We start from the raw sequence: 16,428 nt of genomic DNA, 5'->3' as shown, positions 1-16,428 counted from the left end.
TGCCCTCTCCCACCACCTCCAGCCCCCAGGACAAAGCCCAGCAGCCACAAGAGTGGAGCTGGGGACGTGTCTAGACAGTGCTGCGGCCACATGTGGCTCCCATTCCAGGAGTCCTTCCCAGGAAAAGCCCACCAGGAGGCTCCCTCGGCCACGGTGGCACCGTTGTGAATCGATGTCCATTCTCTGGAGGAGTTTCCCAGAGAAGATGTGGCTGCCCCATCCCTGGAAATGTTTAAGGCCAGTTTGGACGGAACTTAGAGCAACCTGGGATAGCTGGAAGGAGATGAGCTTTAAGGTCACTTCCAACCCAAAGCATTCGACGATTCTGTGAGGGCACAGTGGCACCAAGGAAAGGTCAGCTGGGGGGGAGCCAAGAGCCAGAAGGCCCCGTCTGCAGCAGCCAACAATGGTGATCTTCAGGGAATGCATGGAACAGGAGGTGAGATCCCTTCCCAGCTTTGCCCTGGGCTCACAGAGTGTCCTGGGGCTCCTGCAGTCAGCAACAACCCCTTTTATCTGCGCTGTTTGAACTCCAAGGCACAAAGCAAAGCGGTCTGAGCACGTCCCCTGCCCCAGCCCCTGGTCAGCCCCAGGCCGTGCAGACACTTCCTGCCTTTGTTGGGTGTCCAGCTCCTCTCCTGCTTCCCTCCCAGAGCCCTGGAGGGGCCCCGGCCGGGCTGGGGCAGGCACACAGAGCAGCACTGCACAGATCCATGGGGATTCCACTCGCTGCCTTTGTGTTCGTGGGCCTGCTCTCCAGCCTTTGCCACCCCATCCAACTCCCCTTCCAGGCCCTGTGTGCTCAGGTGGCCCGAAGCAGGAGATGAGCCCCAGGAGAGCTCTTCAGACCACCTCCCTCTGTTATTAACTACTTCTATCAGTGTACTTACCAGGTCCCTCTCTCCCAAACAATAAAACTGTGGCCAAAGAAGGAAACCAGGGGAAAGAATAAACTGGCAACTTAAATATAAATAAATACAAAACCTCACTAAGACAATCCATTGGGACATTGACCAGTGGGACATGGAGGAGCAGGGCTGGGATGCTCCAGGATGCCTGGAAGGGGCACAGAGGCTGCAAACTCCAGGCAGGTAAGGCAGGAGCACAGAGATGAGTTATTCACATCCCTGTGTGCTCCAGGCTTGCTTGGAAAAGTTCCCATGCTGGAGCATTTCTTCCCAAGGAGAAAGCCCCAGGAATTGCTGCCACACAAAGCATCGTATTTGGGAGCTCCAGCTGTGGGATCTGAGGCCTCCAGAAAAATTAACTACCTCAGGAAAATTAACTACAATTTAAAGGAGGAGGATGGACATGGAGGCATGGATGCTGTCATTGCTCTTAAACCCAGCTGCAACAGGAATACTTGGAAACCAAGGGCCCAGGTGCTGATGGATGTGGGATCATCACAGAGAAAGAAAAATTTCCAAGGCAAAGACCAGCAACGAGAGTGTTGTAATTCAGCTTTCTTTGTTAAAAAAAAAAACAAACAGAACAAAACAACCCAAAACATGGAACAACCCAAACATTGAACAGATCTGTTAAACCACAGACATAAAAGAATTGAGAAATACTACAAAAAAAAAAACCAAAACCATACATTGCAAGAGACATCTTGTTGTCCAAGGCCATTGGATTCAGGAGCTACTGGCTGACCAGCCCTCAGTCAGTGGAATTCTGTGCTGCCAGGAACACAAATGTTGGGAATACACAGCGCTTACTGGAGAAGAGTTAAGACTAAAAGATATTTACCCCTTTCAAATAAATAGTGTCATCTACAGCAATATTTAAATTAGTAAAATAGGTTTTTTTAAAGCAACCAAATATAACAAAATTGTAACTCAGGTCTAGGTTTTCTTGTGTGTGTTAAGAGGATTTTTTTTTCTGTGTTTTTAAAATAAAAAACAACAAAAATACAAAGCGAAGTGTTTCTGAAAAGTCAGATTCTTCACCAGGAGTGAAGGTCACCCTCCCTTTGTTCTGAGGGTCGGAGCGAGGTCTGGGAACCACTCAAGATCCTCCCTCTCCAAGGATTTTGGTGGGACATGGACCTCCCCCTGTCCCCTGAACAAATAGGGAATTCTTTCCCTGTGTTTGACGTTGATCCCAGCGCAGCCAGAGCCTGGCACATCCCACAGGCCGGGATGAGGGAGAGCCCCTGCGCCGGGCTGAACGTCAGCCCTCGGGAAGAACTCCAGTGTAGCTATAAAGTCTCTTTTAGGCAGTTCAGAAATTAATTCAGTGTTTAAAAAAATACTTTTGTTTTTACTCATTACCACTCCCACAGCTGGAGGAAGCAACACTCCTGCTCAGGCAAGGAATGGGGGGTGAAAAGCATGAAATTATCCTCTGGGTATCGGATCCTTTGGGATCACCAACCCCAAGCCACCTTTCCTACCCTGCATCATCAAACTGGGAGCTCTTGGTTGCACCAGCAGCATCCCCCACACGTTCCCAAGCCAGCTCCAGTTCCAACTGGGAAGAACGTGAGCCCAGGCAAACCCAGCACAATCCTGGCTGTATCTCCTCAAGGAGCCACCTGGAATGAGGAACCCCTGGAACATCCCTCAGCACCGAGCTCCCCTGGGATGTCCTGTCAGGGATGAGGGAGCAGATTCCCATCCCTGCAGGATCTCCCTGCTTGGCAGCCAAGCGTGGCTGGCTCTGGCTCATCCCGGAGCCAGGGATGCTCCCAGGGCCAGCACAAGGCTGGGATTCAATCCCTGGGGTCACGGCCAGAGCTCGGCACCAGCCCGGAGCTGCCTCACCCTAGGGCTGCCCTTTCCCAAGCTCCAGGAGCTGCCTTGTTCCAGCCCTTTCCCAATCGCCCTCCCCTTTCATGTCATGAGCACTGGGGTTGCACAATGGATGCTGGAAAAGCTGGCATCCCATGGGAACAACCCCAAGCAGCCGGAGCGTTGTGCAATGACAACGTTTGGCAGTTTCCTTACGGGTTTGGTTCGGAATTTTATTTCTTGTTAAAGCCCGAGAGCACCGTGGCCTTGGCTGAAGGCACAGGTACCTTCCCAGACCGAGTGGAAACACTCCCTGGGATTCCCTGCAGCCAGCCCAGGACCCTGCCACTGGGCACATCTCTCCAGGGTTGGGAAGGCACAGCTCAGGGAGCAGCTCTGCTGCAACCCCACTGCCCCTGCCCAGACCCAGCATGGAGCAGCCCCTGCAGAAGCCCAACTGATTGCCATGCCTGAGACACCCACTGGGAGAGGACTTGGAGAACAGCAAAGCCACTTCCCAGGAGTTTCAATCCAGCTGAAGGGCCTTCAAAGTTTGTTCAACTGTGCCAGAGTCCCTTTGAACTCTGTGGCCACCGAGGGGGCTGTTCCAAACAAAAGCTGTGTTTACCAGAACACGGTGTCTGAGATGGGAAACACTGCAAATTCGGCAGGAAGTTTAAAAAAAAAAAATCATTTCAAATCCACCAAGATGACATAGATCCCCCTGATTTTTGCAGGGCTGAGCAGGGCTGGCTCCCCTCCCAGCTGCAGGAAGGGTTCATTTAGAAAGAGGAACCCAACGGGCACGGAAGTGCCTGGCCAGCAGCTCCTGCTCTGTTTAGCAATCCCTGCAGGATGCAACTCTGTGAACACCCCAAACAACTGCCAGCCTGGGAGCCTGAACTCGAAAACAACTGGAGAGGAGCAATAATTGAAAGCTGGGGTGAGTCAAGGAGCACGGGATCGCTGCGGCACAGCCACGGCGCCGCCCATGGGCTCTGTGACCTTCAAGGTCTTTTCCAACCTGAATTCCATGGACACAACAGCCCAGGCCGTACTTGCAGGAAGCTGTCAATGCAAGAGACTCCCGTGGAACCTCGTTTAGGTCACTGTGGTGGCAGGGTCCTTGTGGGGAGGGTTCATCTCCCTCCATGGGTGCAGGAGCTGTGACCGACCACGGGCTCCAAAGACAACGGAGAAACAACAGGAAAAATCCCACCTCCAGTGCTGGGAACGATGGCAAACTCTGGGAACTCTCTGTCGCTCTCCCTGCCCTCCCTGACACATCTCATTCTGGGGTTGAAGAAAACAAGCAGCAAGGAGATCTTTCCCAGGGATGCGTTCTCCCTTTTCCACACCCAAATCCATGGGAACAGCGCAAGCCGAGGGCGGACGGCCGCTGATCCAAGGGAAAAGCTGCCACGCGGGACAGCAGAGGCTGTGGCAGCCGTTTCCCTGATGGCAGGAACGACTTCACTGTCTTTTCTATATTAAATGAAATTCAGTTGTACCCCCTCCCTCATCATCTCCCAAACCTCCAGGGAAAACCAACCCAAGCTCTTCCAGCCGTGTCACCAAGCTCTGGTGGAGGAAAGCTATGGGGGATCAACGACTCCAGGGTGAAAGAAATCAGCTTTTTGGCAGATAAATTTGAGATGTGAGCTGTGGCTGACCAAACTCAGCCTTTTTGTGGCCCTGTGCTGGTACCTGGTTCAGTTTCTTCCTAAACCTCTATTGCTAAGGAGATGCTGGCAAGATCCCCACAAATGTGGGATCAGTGCCAGAGCCTCAGGTTAGTACAAGAGAAAGATCTTCAGCAGCAAGTGAGAAACCATGAAAATCCACAAAAAGCAAAGCGAGCGAGTTAAGGATTTAATTCAAATCCATTAATTGATAAAAAAGTATTTTTTAGTGTGACAGCTCCTCTTTCAAACCAGCGTCAAAGGGTCACCAGGAGGACACTGTGATGGCCAGCACCTGATGGACAAAGTGGCCATCCCTTGGGAGCTCCGGCCCCAATCCTGAGCTCTCTGTGGAGGGCCCTTGGTGCCAACTGACTTTGGGTTGAGGTGGCTGAGATTCCAATGCCTTTGCTTTGCATCCCAAGGGATTCTGCTGGTGGGTTTTGGCACTGAGAGCCCCCACGCTGAACCCAGGCCCTGCAGGAGCTGCCCTGAGACCCTCACAGCCAAAAAAACCTGCAGCCTGAGTGGCAGGTGACAGACTGAGGTCCCCTCTCCATGGAACAGCTCCAGCAGGAGCTGTGATTTCCCATCACTGCTCAAAACCATCTCAGCCTTCAGCTGGAAGAAGCCAAAAATCCAGTTCAGGTTTTGTGATTCATGACCTTATTTATGCCAAAGCCTCTCCACAGGCATCGGATCCGAGATGCACCAGCTCATTGCATGTAGGTCCCTGCACAGCCAGGCACTGGCCAAAAGCTTTGGGTTCTGCCCTCTGGATATTCCCAAACCAGCTGCAAATCCTCATGGATTAACTCAGCTCCCGGAGAGCTGGATTGGGAATCTCCACGCCGTCACTGAGCTGGTTTGGGAATCTCCACCCCAGCTGCCATGGAATAAAGAGCTGATTGTCTCCCCTATTCCTGCCTCGGAGCAGGACACGGGGCTGGCAAAGCCGGAGTGTGGAGCTGCACCTGGACACGGCCACACAGCTGGGCAGGAGCTGCCCCTCCCCTGACACCTCTGGAGTGCTGCAGAACTTCCCAGGACAAGGCCTGAGCGAGTACCATGGTGTCCTTAATGCCCCTTCATCCCAAAGAACTCTACGCTGCGAGGAGAATCCAGCGGGAAGCGACAGCTCCCGGAGCATCCTGGCTTCCCAACGGCCAAGTTTACCAAAAAAAATGGGAAATAGTTCACCAAGCCACCTGCACAAAGCACGAGCACAAAGATCTGCAACACAGACAGCAAAGCAGCTCCAGTGGGGAAAAGATCAGAATTCCAAGTGATGTCGGAGCGCAGAGGCACAAGGAGCAAATGGTTCAGGAACTGCAGCTTTCCCAAAGGTGACACTTTGGACCAGAGGAAGCAACGTGTCCCTAAGGGGACAATGCTGACTACTCGGGAACTACAGGAATTCTGGGAGTGCTCAGGGACGGGACAGCACCACCCACGACAGCAAACCAGGATTTCACATGTGGATCACGGATTGTGCTCCAGGATCGCTCCTGAACGGGAGGGTGGTGCTGGGATCTCGTCAGGCCAGACCTGATGCACAAGGGAGGATCAGGCCCAGGCCCTGCTCCTAAGAGCAGAACTCACTTTCACTTCTCACAGGTGGGGAGGCCCTGGCACAGGGTGCCCAGAGCAGCTGTGGCTGCCCCTGGATCCCTGGCAGTGTCCACGGCCAGGCTTGGAGCAACCTGGGATGGTGGAAGGTGTCCCTGCCCAAGAGCTTTAAGGTCTCTTTCCACCCCATTCCATGATCTCCAGCAGCCCGAGGTGGCTCCAGCCAGCCAGGACATCTGCCCTTCTCCACACCGCAGAGCCGGTTGGTCCCATCTCCATGGCACATTCCAGAGGAGACACACACAGCAGGACAAAGGGAACAGCGCCAGGCAGCGCACGGAGAGACCCCAGGGAATGTGCCAGGGGAATCCCACCCTTTATGGCTCTCTGCAGATGGTTTAGGGGCAAACACGGCTCCCTGAGCAGGGCTGTGAGGAGAGCATGAGGCTGCTCATCCCACACTGGATGAAAGCCTGGCACAGAAAAGCAGGGAATGAGCAAGCCAAGGACTTGGCCTTCTGCTGAGTGCAGTTCCAGGGCTTCTCAGCAGGAACTCCCCCCTCAGTGCTCATTCCCAGGGCCATGGGATGGGCATTGTGAGGAATAGCATCCTGGAGGACTGGCTCAGCAGCAGGGAGCTGGCTTGGATCTGGGAGTGGTGATCCAAATCCAAAGGGTGGCAGGGCTCTAGGGAGGAACACAGTGCCACTCGGATGAGGCCCCCCCACGTCACTGGTCCTGCTCTGCCTTGTCCCGCTGCCAGGTGGGGTCCTGCAGCACGTGGGGGTTTTAGTTTGGGGGGGGGATGAGGCAACATCAGCAAACCTCCGCTTCCCAACCCCATCCCTGGGCCAGGCCAAGGTCCCCCCCCAGGGCTCTGTGGCAGCCCCAGCCCCCCCAGGCGCTCAGACCACTCCAACCAGGCTCCAGCAGATCCCAGAGGCAAAGCAAAGGAGCCCCCCAGATCCAAGCACAGCCCTCAGACACACAGAGGGCACAGGCAGCACCTCTCTGGAATTGCCCTTTGGAATTCATCCTCCTGGCTCGTGCTCGTACCAAGAACTTCTCCTCACTGGGCTGCAAGGCTGGGCGGGGCTGGAGGGGCTGCAGGAGGCGAAGCAGAGCCTTGGGGCCGTGGCGGCAGCGGGAAGCGGCTCCCGCGGGGCGCTCCGGTGCCTGGGATTCGGGAGTGAGGGGTCGGATCCTTGTGTCATCTCAAAATCACGTTGTGCGTTTCCTCAAGCTCAATGTCCCTGCTTTTCCTGCCTAGGATTCCTGAGGAACCACTTCCATCAGTTTCTGGCACAGGACTGTGGCGGAGACTGCGGAGAAAGCAAAGGAAAGGTCACGGATTACCAACAGAAATCTGGGTCCATGAGGGAAGGGCTGAGCCCTCTGCCTCCCCACCCTGAGTCCAAGTACAATTTAAGGCCTGTAATATTCCATGGATACTCCCTACTCCATTCCCAAAATGTAAACCTCACACCAGGAGCCCTGCTCCTGCAGCGAGGACTCCGCACTGCCCCACCACTCCTGGGCACAGCTTCTCCCTGCCTGCTGATACGGGACCTAACTCTGGATGCTCTGAGTGTGAGCAGCCAAAACTGAGTCAGGAATGGGCATGGAAAATCCAAGGTGAAGCTTTTGCTTCTGATTCTGAAAGCCATGTGAGCCCACAGCCTCTTCTGAAGGACAAACCCACCCAAAGCCCCCTGGCCTGCACACGGGGCAGAGGCCACTGCCTGGCCCAGGGCAGGTGGGAGCCAAGGGACATTCCAGGTGCAGACTTCCCAGGAAAAGGTGCTCAACTGAAGTCATTTTATTATCCCACCCATCCAAACCCTCCTCTGCTCCCTGCTGCTCCACTCTGGTTGGAGATCACAAAATATTCCTGCCTGGCCAAACTAATTCTAAGCACAACCAAGTGAGGCTCAGATCAGTGGGAGGTGATCAAATTATCTGCAGTGGATTAATAAATCACATTTAAAGTTCCTGTGCTTCTCAGTGGACGTTTGCAGGATTATCACTGTCTGTTCCCAGAATATTTTCAATATTCTCCTTACAATCCTTTGGTGGAAGAAAACAATGAATATGGTAATTTACCACCCAGGCATTGCAAAAATGGCTTTTCCAGGAACTGAGCCTAAACTCAGGATAAAAAAGTGAGTGTGGGAGAGAGGGAGAGGGAGACAGGGGGAAAAGAAGAACAACGAGTGCTGAGTGCTGCTGAAAGCCTTTTTCTTCCTCATAAAACACCCAGCTAAGGCTGGGCACTTCTCCTTGTCTGCTTTTCTAGGTCAGCCCCTTGCAGGAGAGCGGGGAGGAGCCGCTGGGTTCAGTTACTTGGACAGCAGGGATTGACTTTGTGGGCTCGGTGGTTGAGGCAGAGGTTCCGTGTGCCAAGCACGGCCTCTCCATCCCTCCAAACACACCCTGGCCTTGTGGCAGCTGGTGGGAAAGCTTGGAGCAGATCCCTGAAAAACAAACCTGAGAGAACACATCGAGGGACCTTCCCTTCCCTCTGCTCCGCTGCCACAGGGGGATGCCAAGGCAAGCTTTGCCTGGATCCCAAATGTTAGCACTGGCTAAGCCGTGGATCAGGACTAATTGCGGATTTTCAGCAGTCAAATGGAGGCCAGCTGTCCTCAATCCTTCCTCCACCACTGGGAAGGGATTCTCTGCTGAGCAAAGGCTTGGCCCTGGGCTTTTCCAGGAGCAGGGAATTATGCTCTGCTCCTAACAATCTGTTTGCCAAGATTAAAAACCCCAAAAAACATGGTATTGGTACCAAACTTTGCCGTAAGTGCAAATCAGGATGCATTTTGGGTGCTTGGTACACATGGCAATCATCAGGATAAACTTGTTACCGTGAAAGAAAAATGGATCAGAGCCAGGAGTTTGGAAGCTCCTCCACTTCCACAGGGAGGAGAGCCAGCACTGCCAGCTGCAGCACAGCACTGGGAAACTTCTTGGGAGCCAAAGCTGCTCCTCACTGCAGATACTCACAGATGCCTTGGAGAACCCACTTGGGCTTGTTTTGCCACCAGACCCCGAAGAAGTAAATGGGGATCCCACTGAGGATGATGGCAAAGCCGATCCCACATTCCTTGGGCGTCATCCAGAAGGAAACGGCGATGAGGAACAGGCAGGCCAGGATGAAGAAGATGGGCAGGCAGATGTTCACCTGAGCAGGGAGCAAGGGACAGGTCAGGAGATGTGTCAGGGGAGCAGGGGAGGCTCTCCAGGAGTTTATCCAGCCTGGGGAGGGATGGAATGATTGTTCCACCATGGCCAAGAGCCTTTCTCAGCACCGTTTTGGACCGCAGTTCCCTAATCCCGTAATTCCTTATCCAAGTCATCTGCACCAACAGCACCAAACCCCACAGAGGCACAGCACAAGTTTCCCAGGGGACTCCAAGCAGGGAACCCACGAGAGCAGCCCAGCTTTGAGAAGAAAACCCCAAAACCTAAGGGAACACCCACCAAAGATTCCCTTTGGGAAGGCGCCAGTCCTGGCCCGTGGATTTGCTTCCCTGTGGGTGCTGCTGCCTGGCACGGACCCAAGTGTGCTGTGGGATGAGGGAAAAGCAGCCTCTGGGGGAGAAGCATGGGGGGCTGACAGGATCTTGGCCTCCTCCCAGATGGGACACGGGGCTGCCAAGCTGGCCAAGGACGCCAGGGACAGAGCTTGGCACGGGGCCGGCTGCTTTAGCAGGAAACTATTTTAGGGGAATTCCATGGGGGTACAGAGTGTTACACTGAGAGCCACAGCCTGGGATTGGCCCTGGGGAGTGTGTTACTCATGGAAAGCGATGCCACCACAGCACCCTGGCCCTGTCACCCAGAGCTCCCTCACTGTGCTGTCCCCAAGGCAGCTCTTTGTGCTCCTGCAGGGGTTCAGCAGCAGGGACACCTCCTTTAGTGGCACACAGCACTTCCCTGCAATCCCAGCCCCTTTTCCATGCAGGACCAGCAGCTGGGCCTCCCCTGGTGCTGGGAGGGGATCTGGGAAGGACCCACCCACCCTGGCAGCGCCCACCCTGCTCTCACCTTGATGGGCCTCTCCAGCTCTGGCTTCTTGTACCGCAGCCACATCATCCCGATGATGGCCAGGGCCACGCACAGCCAGTTGAAGAAGCTGAAGAAGTTGATGACTGAGAAGATGTTGTTGGAGAAGGCATAGAGCAGGGTCATGACACACTGAATCCAGGGAAAAGGCCATTAGGAAAGGAAGCAGGCAAAACCACCTATGTTACAGCACTAAACAGGGGGATTTAGAGGAAATAGCTGCCAGGAGAGGGATCCCATTGACTATTTTTTAGTTATTTAACTCATCTTTAATTGGTGCCTGGAACCATTTCATAGGATCATGGAATGGTTTGGGTTGGAAGGACCCCTCAAAGCTTAAGGGACCTCTAGTTCCAACCCCCTGCCATGGGCAGGGACACCTTCCACTATCCCAGGGTGCTCCAAGCCCCGTCCAACCTGGCCTTGGACACTTCCAGGGATGGGGAGAATTCGAGACGGAAGTGGACAATGAGGACATGAAGAGGAGGGTCCATCTCCTGTAGGCACATGCAGGAATGGCTGTGGCTCCATTCCAATGGGATCCCAGCCCTGATCCATCCCCCCCAGCCCGGCCCCAGGGCCTCACCGTGAACACGAGGGACGGGACGGGGGTGAGGAGCCTGGGGTGGATCATGGACAGGATGGAAGGCAGGTGCCCCTCTCGGGATCCCACGAAGAACAGCCTGGGAGGGGACACAGAGAGGGAACACAGAGCAGTCACACCCCTGCAGGGCTCTGTGCTCAGCACAGAACAAGTGGGGCCAGCCTGAGCTCAGCCCTGGCAGCCTCGAGGCAGGACTGGAACACCAGGACTGGAACTCTGGCCCCTGACTCACAGGGGAGGCTGGAGATGGCCAAGGAATGCAGGAAGGATGGGTTTACATCCTGCTCTCCAGGGACAGCAATTCAGTGACTCCCCAGACGCAAGGATGTGTCAGAGCTGGAACCATCTCAGTCCTGCCCCTGCCCAGCCTTTCTCCCCTTCCCAAGGGATTCTCATCCCATCCCTGAAGTCTCCCAACTTTCTGCTTTTCATTAAAGCCACTTTCTCATCAGCCCCGAGCGCTGTGTCTGGTTCTGGTTTACTGACCTCACTAGAACTTTGCCTGAGGAACAGCAGATTAAGAGCACTGAAAGGTTGCCTTTAATCTGGTTTTAAAGCCTGACTTTGTCTTCTTGCATTCCCCACATGGCCTCCAGGCCCTCCAGACTTTGTGTCTGCCCACAGCCACCCTCTGGAGGAGAACTCCAAAGGAAGAGGAACTAAGCACAGCTTGTAAACAAAACCCACAGGATTGAGCAAGGAACCTACCGGGAAGAAGTGAAGAGAGATCCATTGACAGACCCAAAGCACGAGAGGCCAACAAAGACAGGGATGATCCAGGACATGACACCGAGGTGGTAGTTCCCAAAATCCTAAATGGGGGACAACGAGACACATTTCACACCCACAATGTCCCAAAAAACTCAGAGCTACCTACAAAGAATATCTGGAGAAATCTCAAGAAATGAGATTTCAAACAGCTCAGTGCTGAAGCTGTGACGGAGTTTCCCATATTCCCATGTGCTGCTCCTCTTTTCCTGAAAAAGCAGATTGTGGAATTGCTAAAACCCATCAGCAGCCAGCCCTTCCTTCGGGGCCAGGACACAACATTTGTCCAACAGCTATCAGAAAGTTCAAGACCAAACGGAAACTGTGAGGAAACTCAGACAGCAGCTGCTGCCAAGTGCTGAGTCAGGAGCTGGGACACAGCCCTGGGGACACGCAGGGACCTGGCCCTGCAGCTTTTTGTCGCAGGCTGAGCCTGTGCTGCTCCACTGCGGCGTTGCACCAACAAGATGGGATTGATTTCCAGCCTCTGCTGTTCCAGGCCAGGACGGACAGGGCTTGGAGAAACATGGGATAGTGGAAGGTGTCCCTGCCCACAGCAGGGGATGGAATGGGATGGGCTTTCAGGTCACTTCCCACCCAAACCATTCCAGGATTCCCTGCAGCACAGACTGAGGCTGGAGCAGGGCCTCGGTCCCAACCCAAAGGATGGAGCAGTGGCACCTGAGGGGCTCAGCTCATCCTGGGCTGGCAGATTCCCCCCGAAGCCCTGAACAATCCTGGTCAGGCTCAGTCTGCAAGGTCTGCTCCCTTCTGAAGCTATCAGGGTTCCTGACCACACTGGCATTTTAATTAATAGAAGTATTATTTTTCTCTCTTAATTAAAACAAGGGAGACACAGAGAGAGAACAATCCAGTTCAGTGTTGACTGAGTGACCTTTCCCCATAAATATCGAGCTCTGGTAAGTGATGGGCAGTCACTGGGAAGTCACAAGGCCTGCAGCAACCTTCCCTAGCTCGGAATGAAGAGCAGCACCGAGTGCCACCCTCCCTGCTGCCCGGGATAATCCCCTCGGGATCATGCTGTTCTTCCCTGCTCCCGTCACGGCTGCTCTTTATCTCCAGCTCAGCATCAGAGTTTCTGTAACAGCCCTGACCAGTCTGGAACAAAGCAGGAGATGTGTGCAGTGATTCCAAGGCTGATTTCACCTGCCCTGGGATGAGTCAGGCTGGAGCAGCGAGGATCTTACCACAGCCACGGCCTCGGACATCAGCATCTGCTCCGTGCTCAGCGTGGTGAAGTAAGCCAAGTTGGTCAGCACATACACCAGAGTGACGACAGGCAGGGAGATGATGATAGCCAGAGGCAGGTTTCTAGGAAAAAAACATCCATTGTCCTGGAGCAGCTGGGAGCAGGGAGCTGCTGATCCCAGGGATCGCCACCCCCTGCGCTCGCTCGCTTTGTTCAAGCTGCTCTGTTCTCCGGCTTTTCCGTGTGGCCGGTGGCCCAGGCACACGCTGCTCCCGTGGAGAGGGGATATCCACACAGGAACAGGCTACCCAAGGCGTGGTGGAGTCCCCATCCCTCAGACAACACGAGGATGTGGCACCTGAGGACATGGTTCACAGTGCCCATGCTGGTGGTGCTGGTTCATGGTCTCAAGGTCTTTTCCAACCTTAACGACTCCATGATTCCCTGAACAGCCTGGAGGCTGCAGATGGAGAGGGAAGGATTAGGGCAGAAGGGACTTTTTTTCATGGAGAGGTTCCATGCAGGAGCACGAATTCAGGATCCCTGCAGAGGCAATTAATTAAAATACCCAGTGGCACCAGCGCAGGGATTCTCTCTGGGAAAAGGAGCTCCCTTGTGCTGGGGGTATTCCTGTGGGAGATGGGAACCTCAGGGGTGCAAGGGGCAGTTTTAGGCTCTAACTCTGTGCAGCTGGCTGGGCTGAGGAACTCAAAGAAAAGGGGTTCAGGCACAGCTGAGTGGGTCTGTGACCAGCCTGCGTTGGTACAAATTTGCCTTTCCCAACAGTTTAACTTCATTTGAGAATGGAATGTGAAAAAGGAAACCCTGCTTGGTGCCACTCTAATTGGTCCAGCAGAGCTCCAAGCTGCAGGAGCAGAGTCAAATACCACGACTGCATCCAGCAGACATGAAAATAATTGCAAAATGCAGCCCCTTTTTGATGTTTCTCTGGGAAGGGGCAGATCCAACCCTGTGCTTCCCAGCAGGCACAAAGCACCCCCAGGGTCAGCCAGGACCGGCTCTTGCGCAAGTGGCCCCAAGCCTCAGCTCTCAGCAGCTCCCAGGCACCTTCCCAGGAGCCGAAGGGATTTCTCAGCACCATCCTGCTCTGCTGAGGGCCCCAAATAACCCCGAGAGGCACGAGCAGAGCAGGAAGCAGCTCTCACTCAACAGGATGGGAAGAGCACGGGACAAACACAAGGAGAGCAGCACAAACACATGGAGAGCAGCACAAACACACGGAGAGCAGCACAAACACACGGAGAGCAGCACAAACACACGGAGAGCAGCACAAATGCTCAGTGGGAGTTTAACCAAGGCAGCAATAAAGCCCTGAGTGCTCTTTCCTGGCCCATAACTCACAGAGGTGTCAGGCCAAGGAAGCAGAGATTTCTCCCAGCGCTGATAACACGGCATGGGAGAGCAGGGAAAACAACAGCTCTGCTCCTACAGGCATTAATGTTCCCTTTCCCTGATTCCAGGGAGGTGGAAGGTCATTAATCCATCTTGTTTTCTCTTTTTCCAGATAAAGACCTTGGCTTCCTCCTCTGTTAAACCACAAGGAAGGGGCTTCCCCAAAACAACAGCTTTTCCCCCAGGGACGTCATCCCTGCACTCACACCTACCTGTAGGGATTTATCATCTCTTCTGTCACAAAATTCAAGTAATTCCTGCAATTTCAAAGGGACAGGGGTTAATTCTGGTTAGTCCATGGCATAAATAAGTGCCATTCAGTTAAACTCATCTGCACGGGGATTCCAGGAGGGGCACAGGGACTGATCCTGTGGGGAAAATTAGGATGGCTGATGTCCAAGGCCAGGCTGGACAGGGCTTGGAGCAACCTGGGATAGTGGGAGGTGTCCTTGCCCATTGGACTGGATGATCCTGAAGGTCCCTTCCAACCCAAAGCATTCCATGATTGCATGATCAGGAGCTCCAGTTTGGAATTGGAGTTGGAACTGAGTTCAGTGTGGAAGGAAGAGAGAGGGCTGTGCCTTACCATCCTCCATAGGCAAAGAGGCCACTGTACAGAGCCAGCACGATGTTCCCAACGCCCACCTTGGTGCCCTCGAAGGATTTTTCAGGGGTCAGGTTTTCCACATCACCTGCAGGACACAAACCCCGCTCAGTGCCACGGGCTCTGAACCCCAAAGGCATCCAGAGAAACCTGGAGGCAAGAGCTGCTTTAGGATTAATTATCTTAATTATCACCCTGCTGCTCTTCGGGTTATGCTGAGCACGGGCACGTTTTCCCTCCAGTTTTCCAGGGATCAGTCCAGCTGGGTTCATCCCCAAATAATGACCCCCAAAAACACATCTCAAGCAAGGACTGACTCCTCCAAACTTTCTCACACTGCAACGTGCTGTCACCAAGGTGATGTCCCAGAGACATCCTGGGGACCTTCCTGCTGGAAGATGCTTTGCAAACAGAGATTGTCACATTGTCCTCTCAACTCGAGGCTGCTGGCCTTCGATAAAGCCCCAGGATTTCCTGCACTTCCACCAGCCACCCAAACCCCCAGAAACCCAGGATTTCCTCCAGTTCCACCAGCCACCTGATAAAGCAGAGGCCCGTGGCAATCCCTTTGATTGAGGGAAGTCAGGTTCTGGGGGTTTGGATATCAGAAGTCACCTTCTTTAGGGCCTGATGATCAAAAGTTCCTGTTGTGGATCTGCTTTTGAAAGAAAACGCCCGAAATAGAAGATTTGATTGTCCCTCTTGTCCCAGCTCTCCCTGAGCAGCCCCAGGTTTATTTATTTTGCTTTTAAGTGCTCTGCAGTTGTTTTGTTCCCTGTCTTTGATGCAGGGGTCTGGCTGTGGAACAGGGATGGCAGAGCCACGCTCCCAGCCTGGAGCGCAGGGAATGTGGTGGGATGCGGAGGGGCACCTCTGCACCCAGTGAGCCCTGGGGGAGCCCATGTGATTCCTCTTAGGGCACAGATCTCTCCTAATCACCCCAGCAGCTGCATCACAAGGCAGTCAGCAGGGGCTGGAGCTTAACCCTTCATCCCTCTGCACAGGGCACCCAGGAGGTGCTGCTGGAAAAGCACAGGGATGCTCCAGCAGCAGGAATTTTCCCTCTGGATGGCCTTTCTTCTCGCCTCCCTCTGGAAATTCTCCCTCCCCTGTGCCACTGCTGCAGAGGCTGGGTGACAAATGCGGATGCACCGGCCCTGGAACACCTCCCACTCATCTTCCCAGTGCTGGGAAAGAGGGATTTTTCCCAGCAGCACCATCGGCCTCCCAGAGCATCTGTCACTCGTGGGGCTGCTCCAGACCTCTGCCAGTGCCATGGAGCTGCCCTGTGTGTGTGGGAGAGCCCCATCTCCTCTTTCCTCCTCCTTCCCTGACCCATCCTCATCCTTTCCTTGCAGGGGGATGCTGTGGCTGTGAGCAGCAGGCCCACAGCAGCAGCTCATCCACAGCCTGGGAATCCATCCAGAGTGGGAAACCCAAAGCTCCTCCTGCTCAGATCCCGATCCCAATCCCAACTGCTGTTCTCTGCTGGAGTCACCTCTTTCCCAGCAGCTCCTTGCACCAGGAAGGTCTTTCCTGCATCTCCCTTGGGATGTGCTGGATGTTTTTGATGCCCTGGAGCCCGTGATCCTCCTCAGCAAAATGCACCAATCCTTTGTAAAAACATCCCAAAATGCACCAATCCTTTGTAAAAACACACCCGAGTGCAACAGCAGAGCCAGGAAATGCAGAGACTGGTAACAGGCTGAGTTTAACCTCAATTTCTGCCTTGCAGGTTCTGCCCAGAATCCCAGTTTAGCCCAGGTGAATCAAAGGGC

The 16,428-nt window shown here is 54.1% G+C and overlaps 1 protein-coding gene across 1 annotated transcript in view; it reads right to left on the bottom strand.

Moving 5' to 3' along the window:
* Window positions 1–1,433: 1,433 nt before the first annotated feature.
* The window catches only part of SLC7A5 (solute carrier family 7 member 5), a 35,151-nt gene continuing 20,156 nt past the window's right edge, over window positions 1,434–16,428 (bottom strand). Inside the window, exons 3-10 of the mRNA XM_042027048.1 lie at window positions 14,633–14,738; window positions 14,259–14,303; window positions 12,632–12,755; window positions 11,364–11,467; window positions 10,638–10,734; window positions 10,034–10,183; window positions 8,990–9,167; window positions 1,434–7,305 (exon numbers count right to left, since the gene is read on the bottom strand). Coding sequence (XP_041882982.1) covers window positions 7,250–7,305; window positions 8,990–9,167; window positions 10,034–10,183; window positions 10,638–10,734; window positions 11,364–11,467; window positions 12,632–12,755; window positions 14,259–14,303; window positions 14,633–14,738 — 860 coding nt within the window. The 3' untranslated portion in view covers window positions 1,434–7,249. The remainder of the gene's footprint in view (window positions 7,306–8,989; window positions 9,168–10,033; window positions 10,184–10,637; window positions 10,735–11,363; window positions 11,468–12,631; window positions 12,756–14,258; window positions 14,304–14,632; window positions 14,739–16,428) is intronic.

This window comes from Corvus kubaryi, unplaced genomic scaffold (genome assembly GCF_017639235.1).
Source record: "Corvus kubaryi isolate FWS band 111438036 unplaced genomic scaffold, C.kubaryi_AGA036_p1.0 37300, whole genome shotgun sequence".
Classification (NCBI taxonomy): Eukaryota; Metazoa; Chordata; class Aves; order Passeriformes; family Corvidae; genus Corvus; species Corvus kubaryi.
This window is presented reverse-complemented; position numbering and strand designations above follow the sequence as displayed.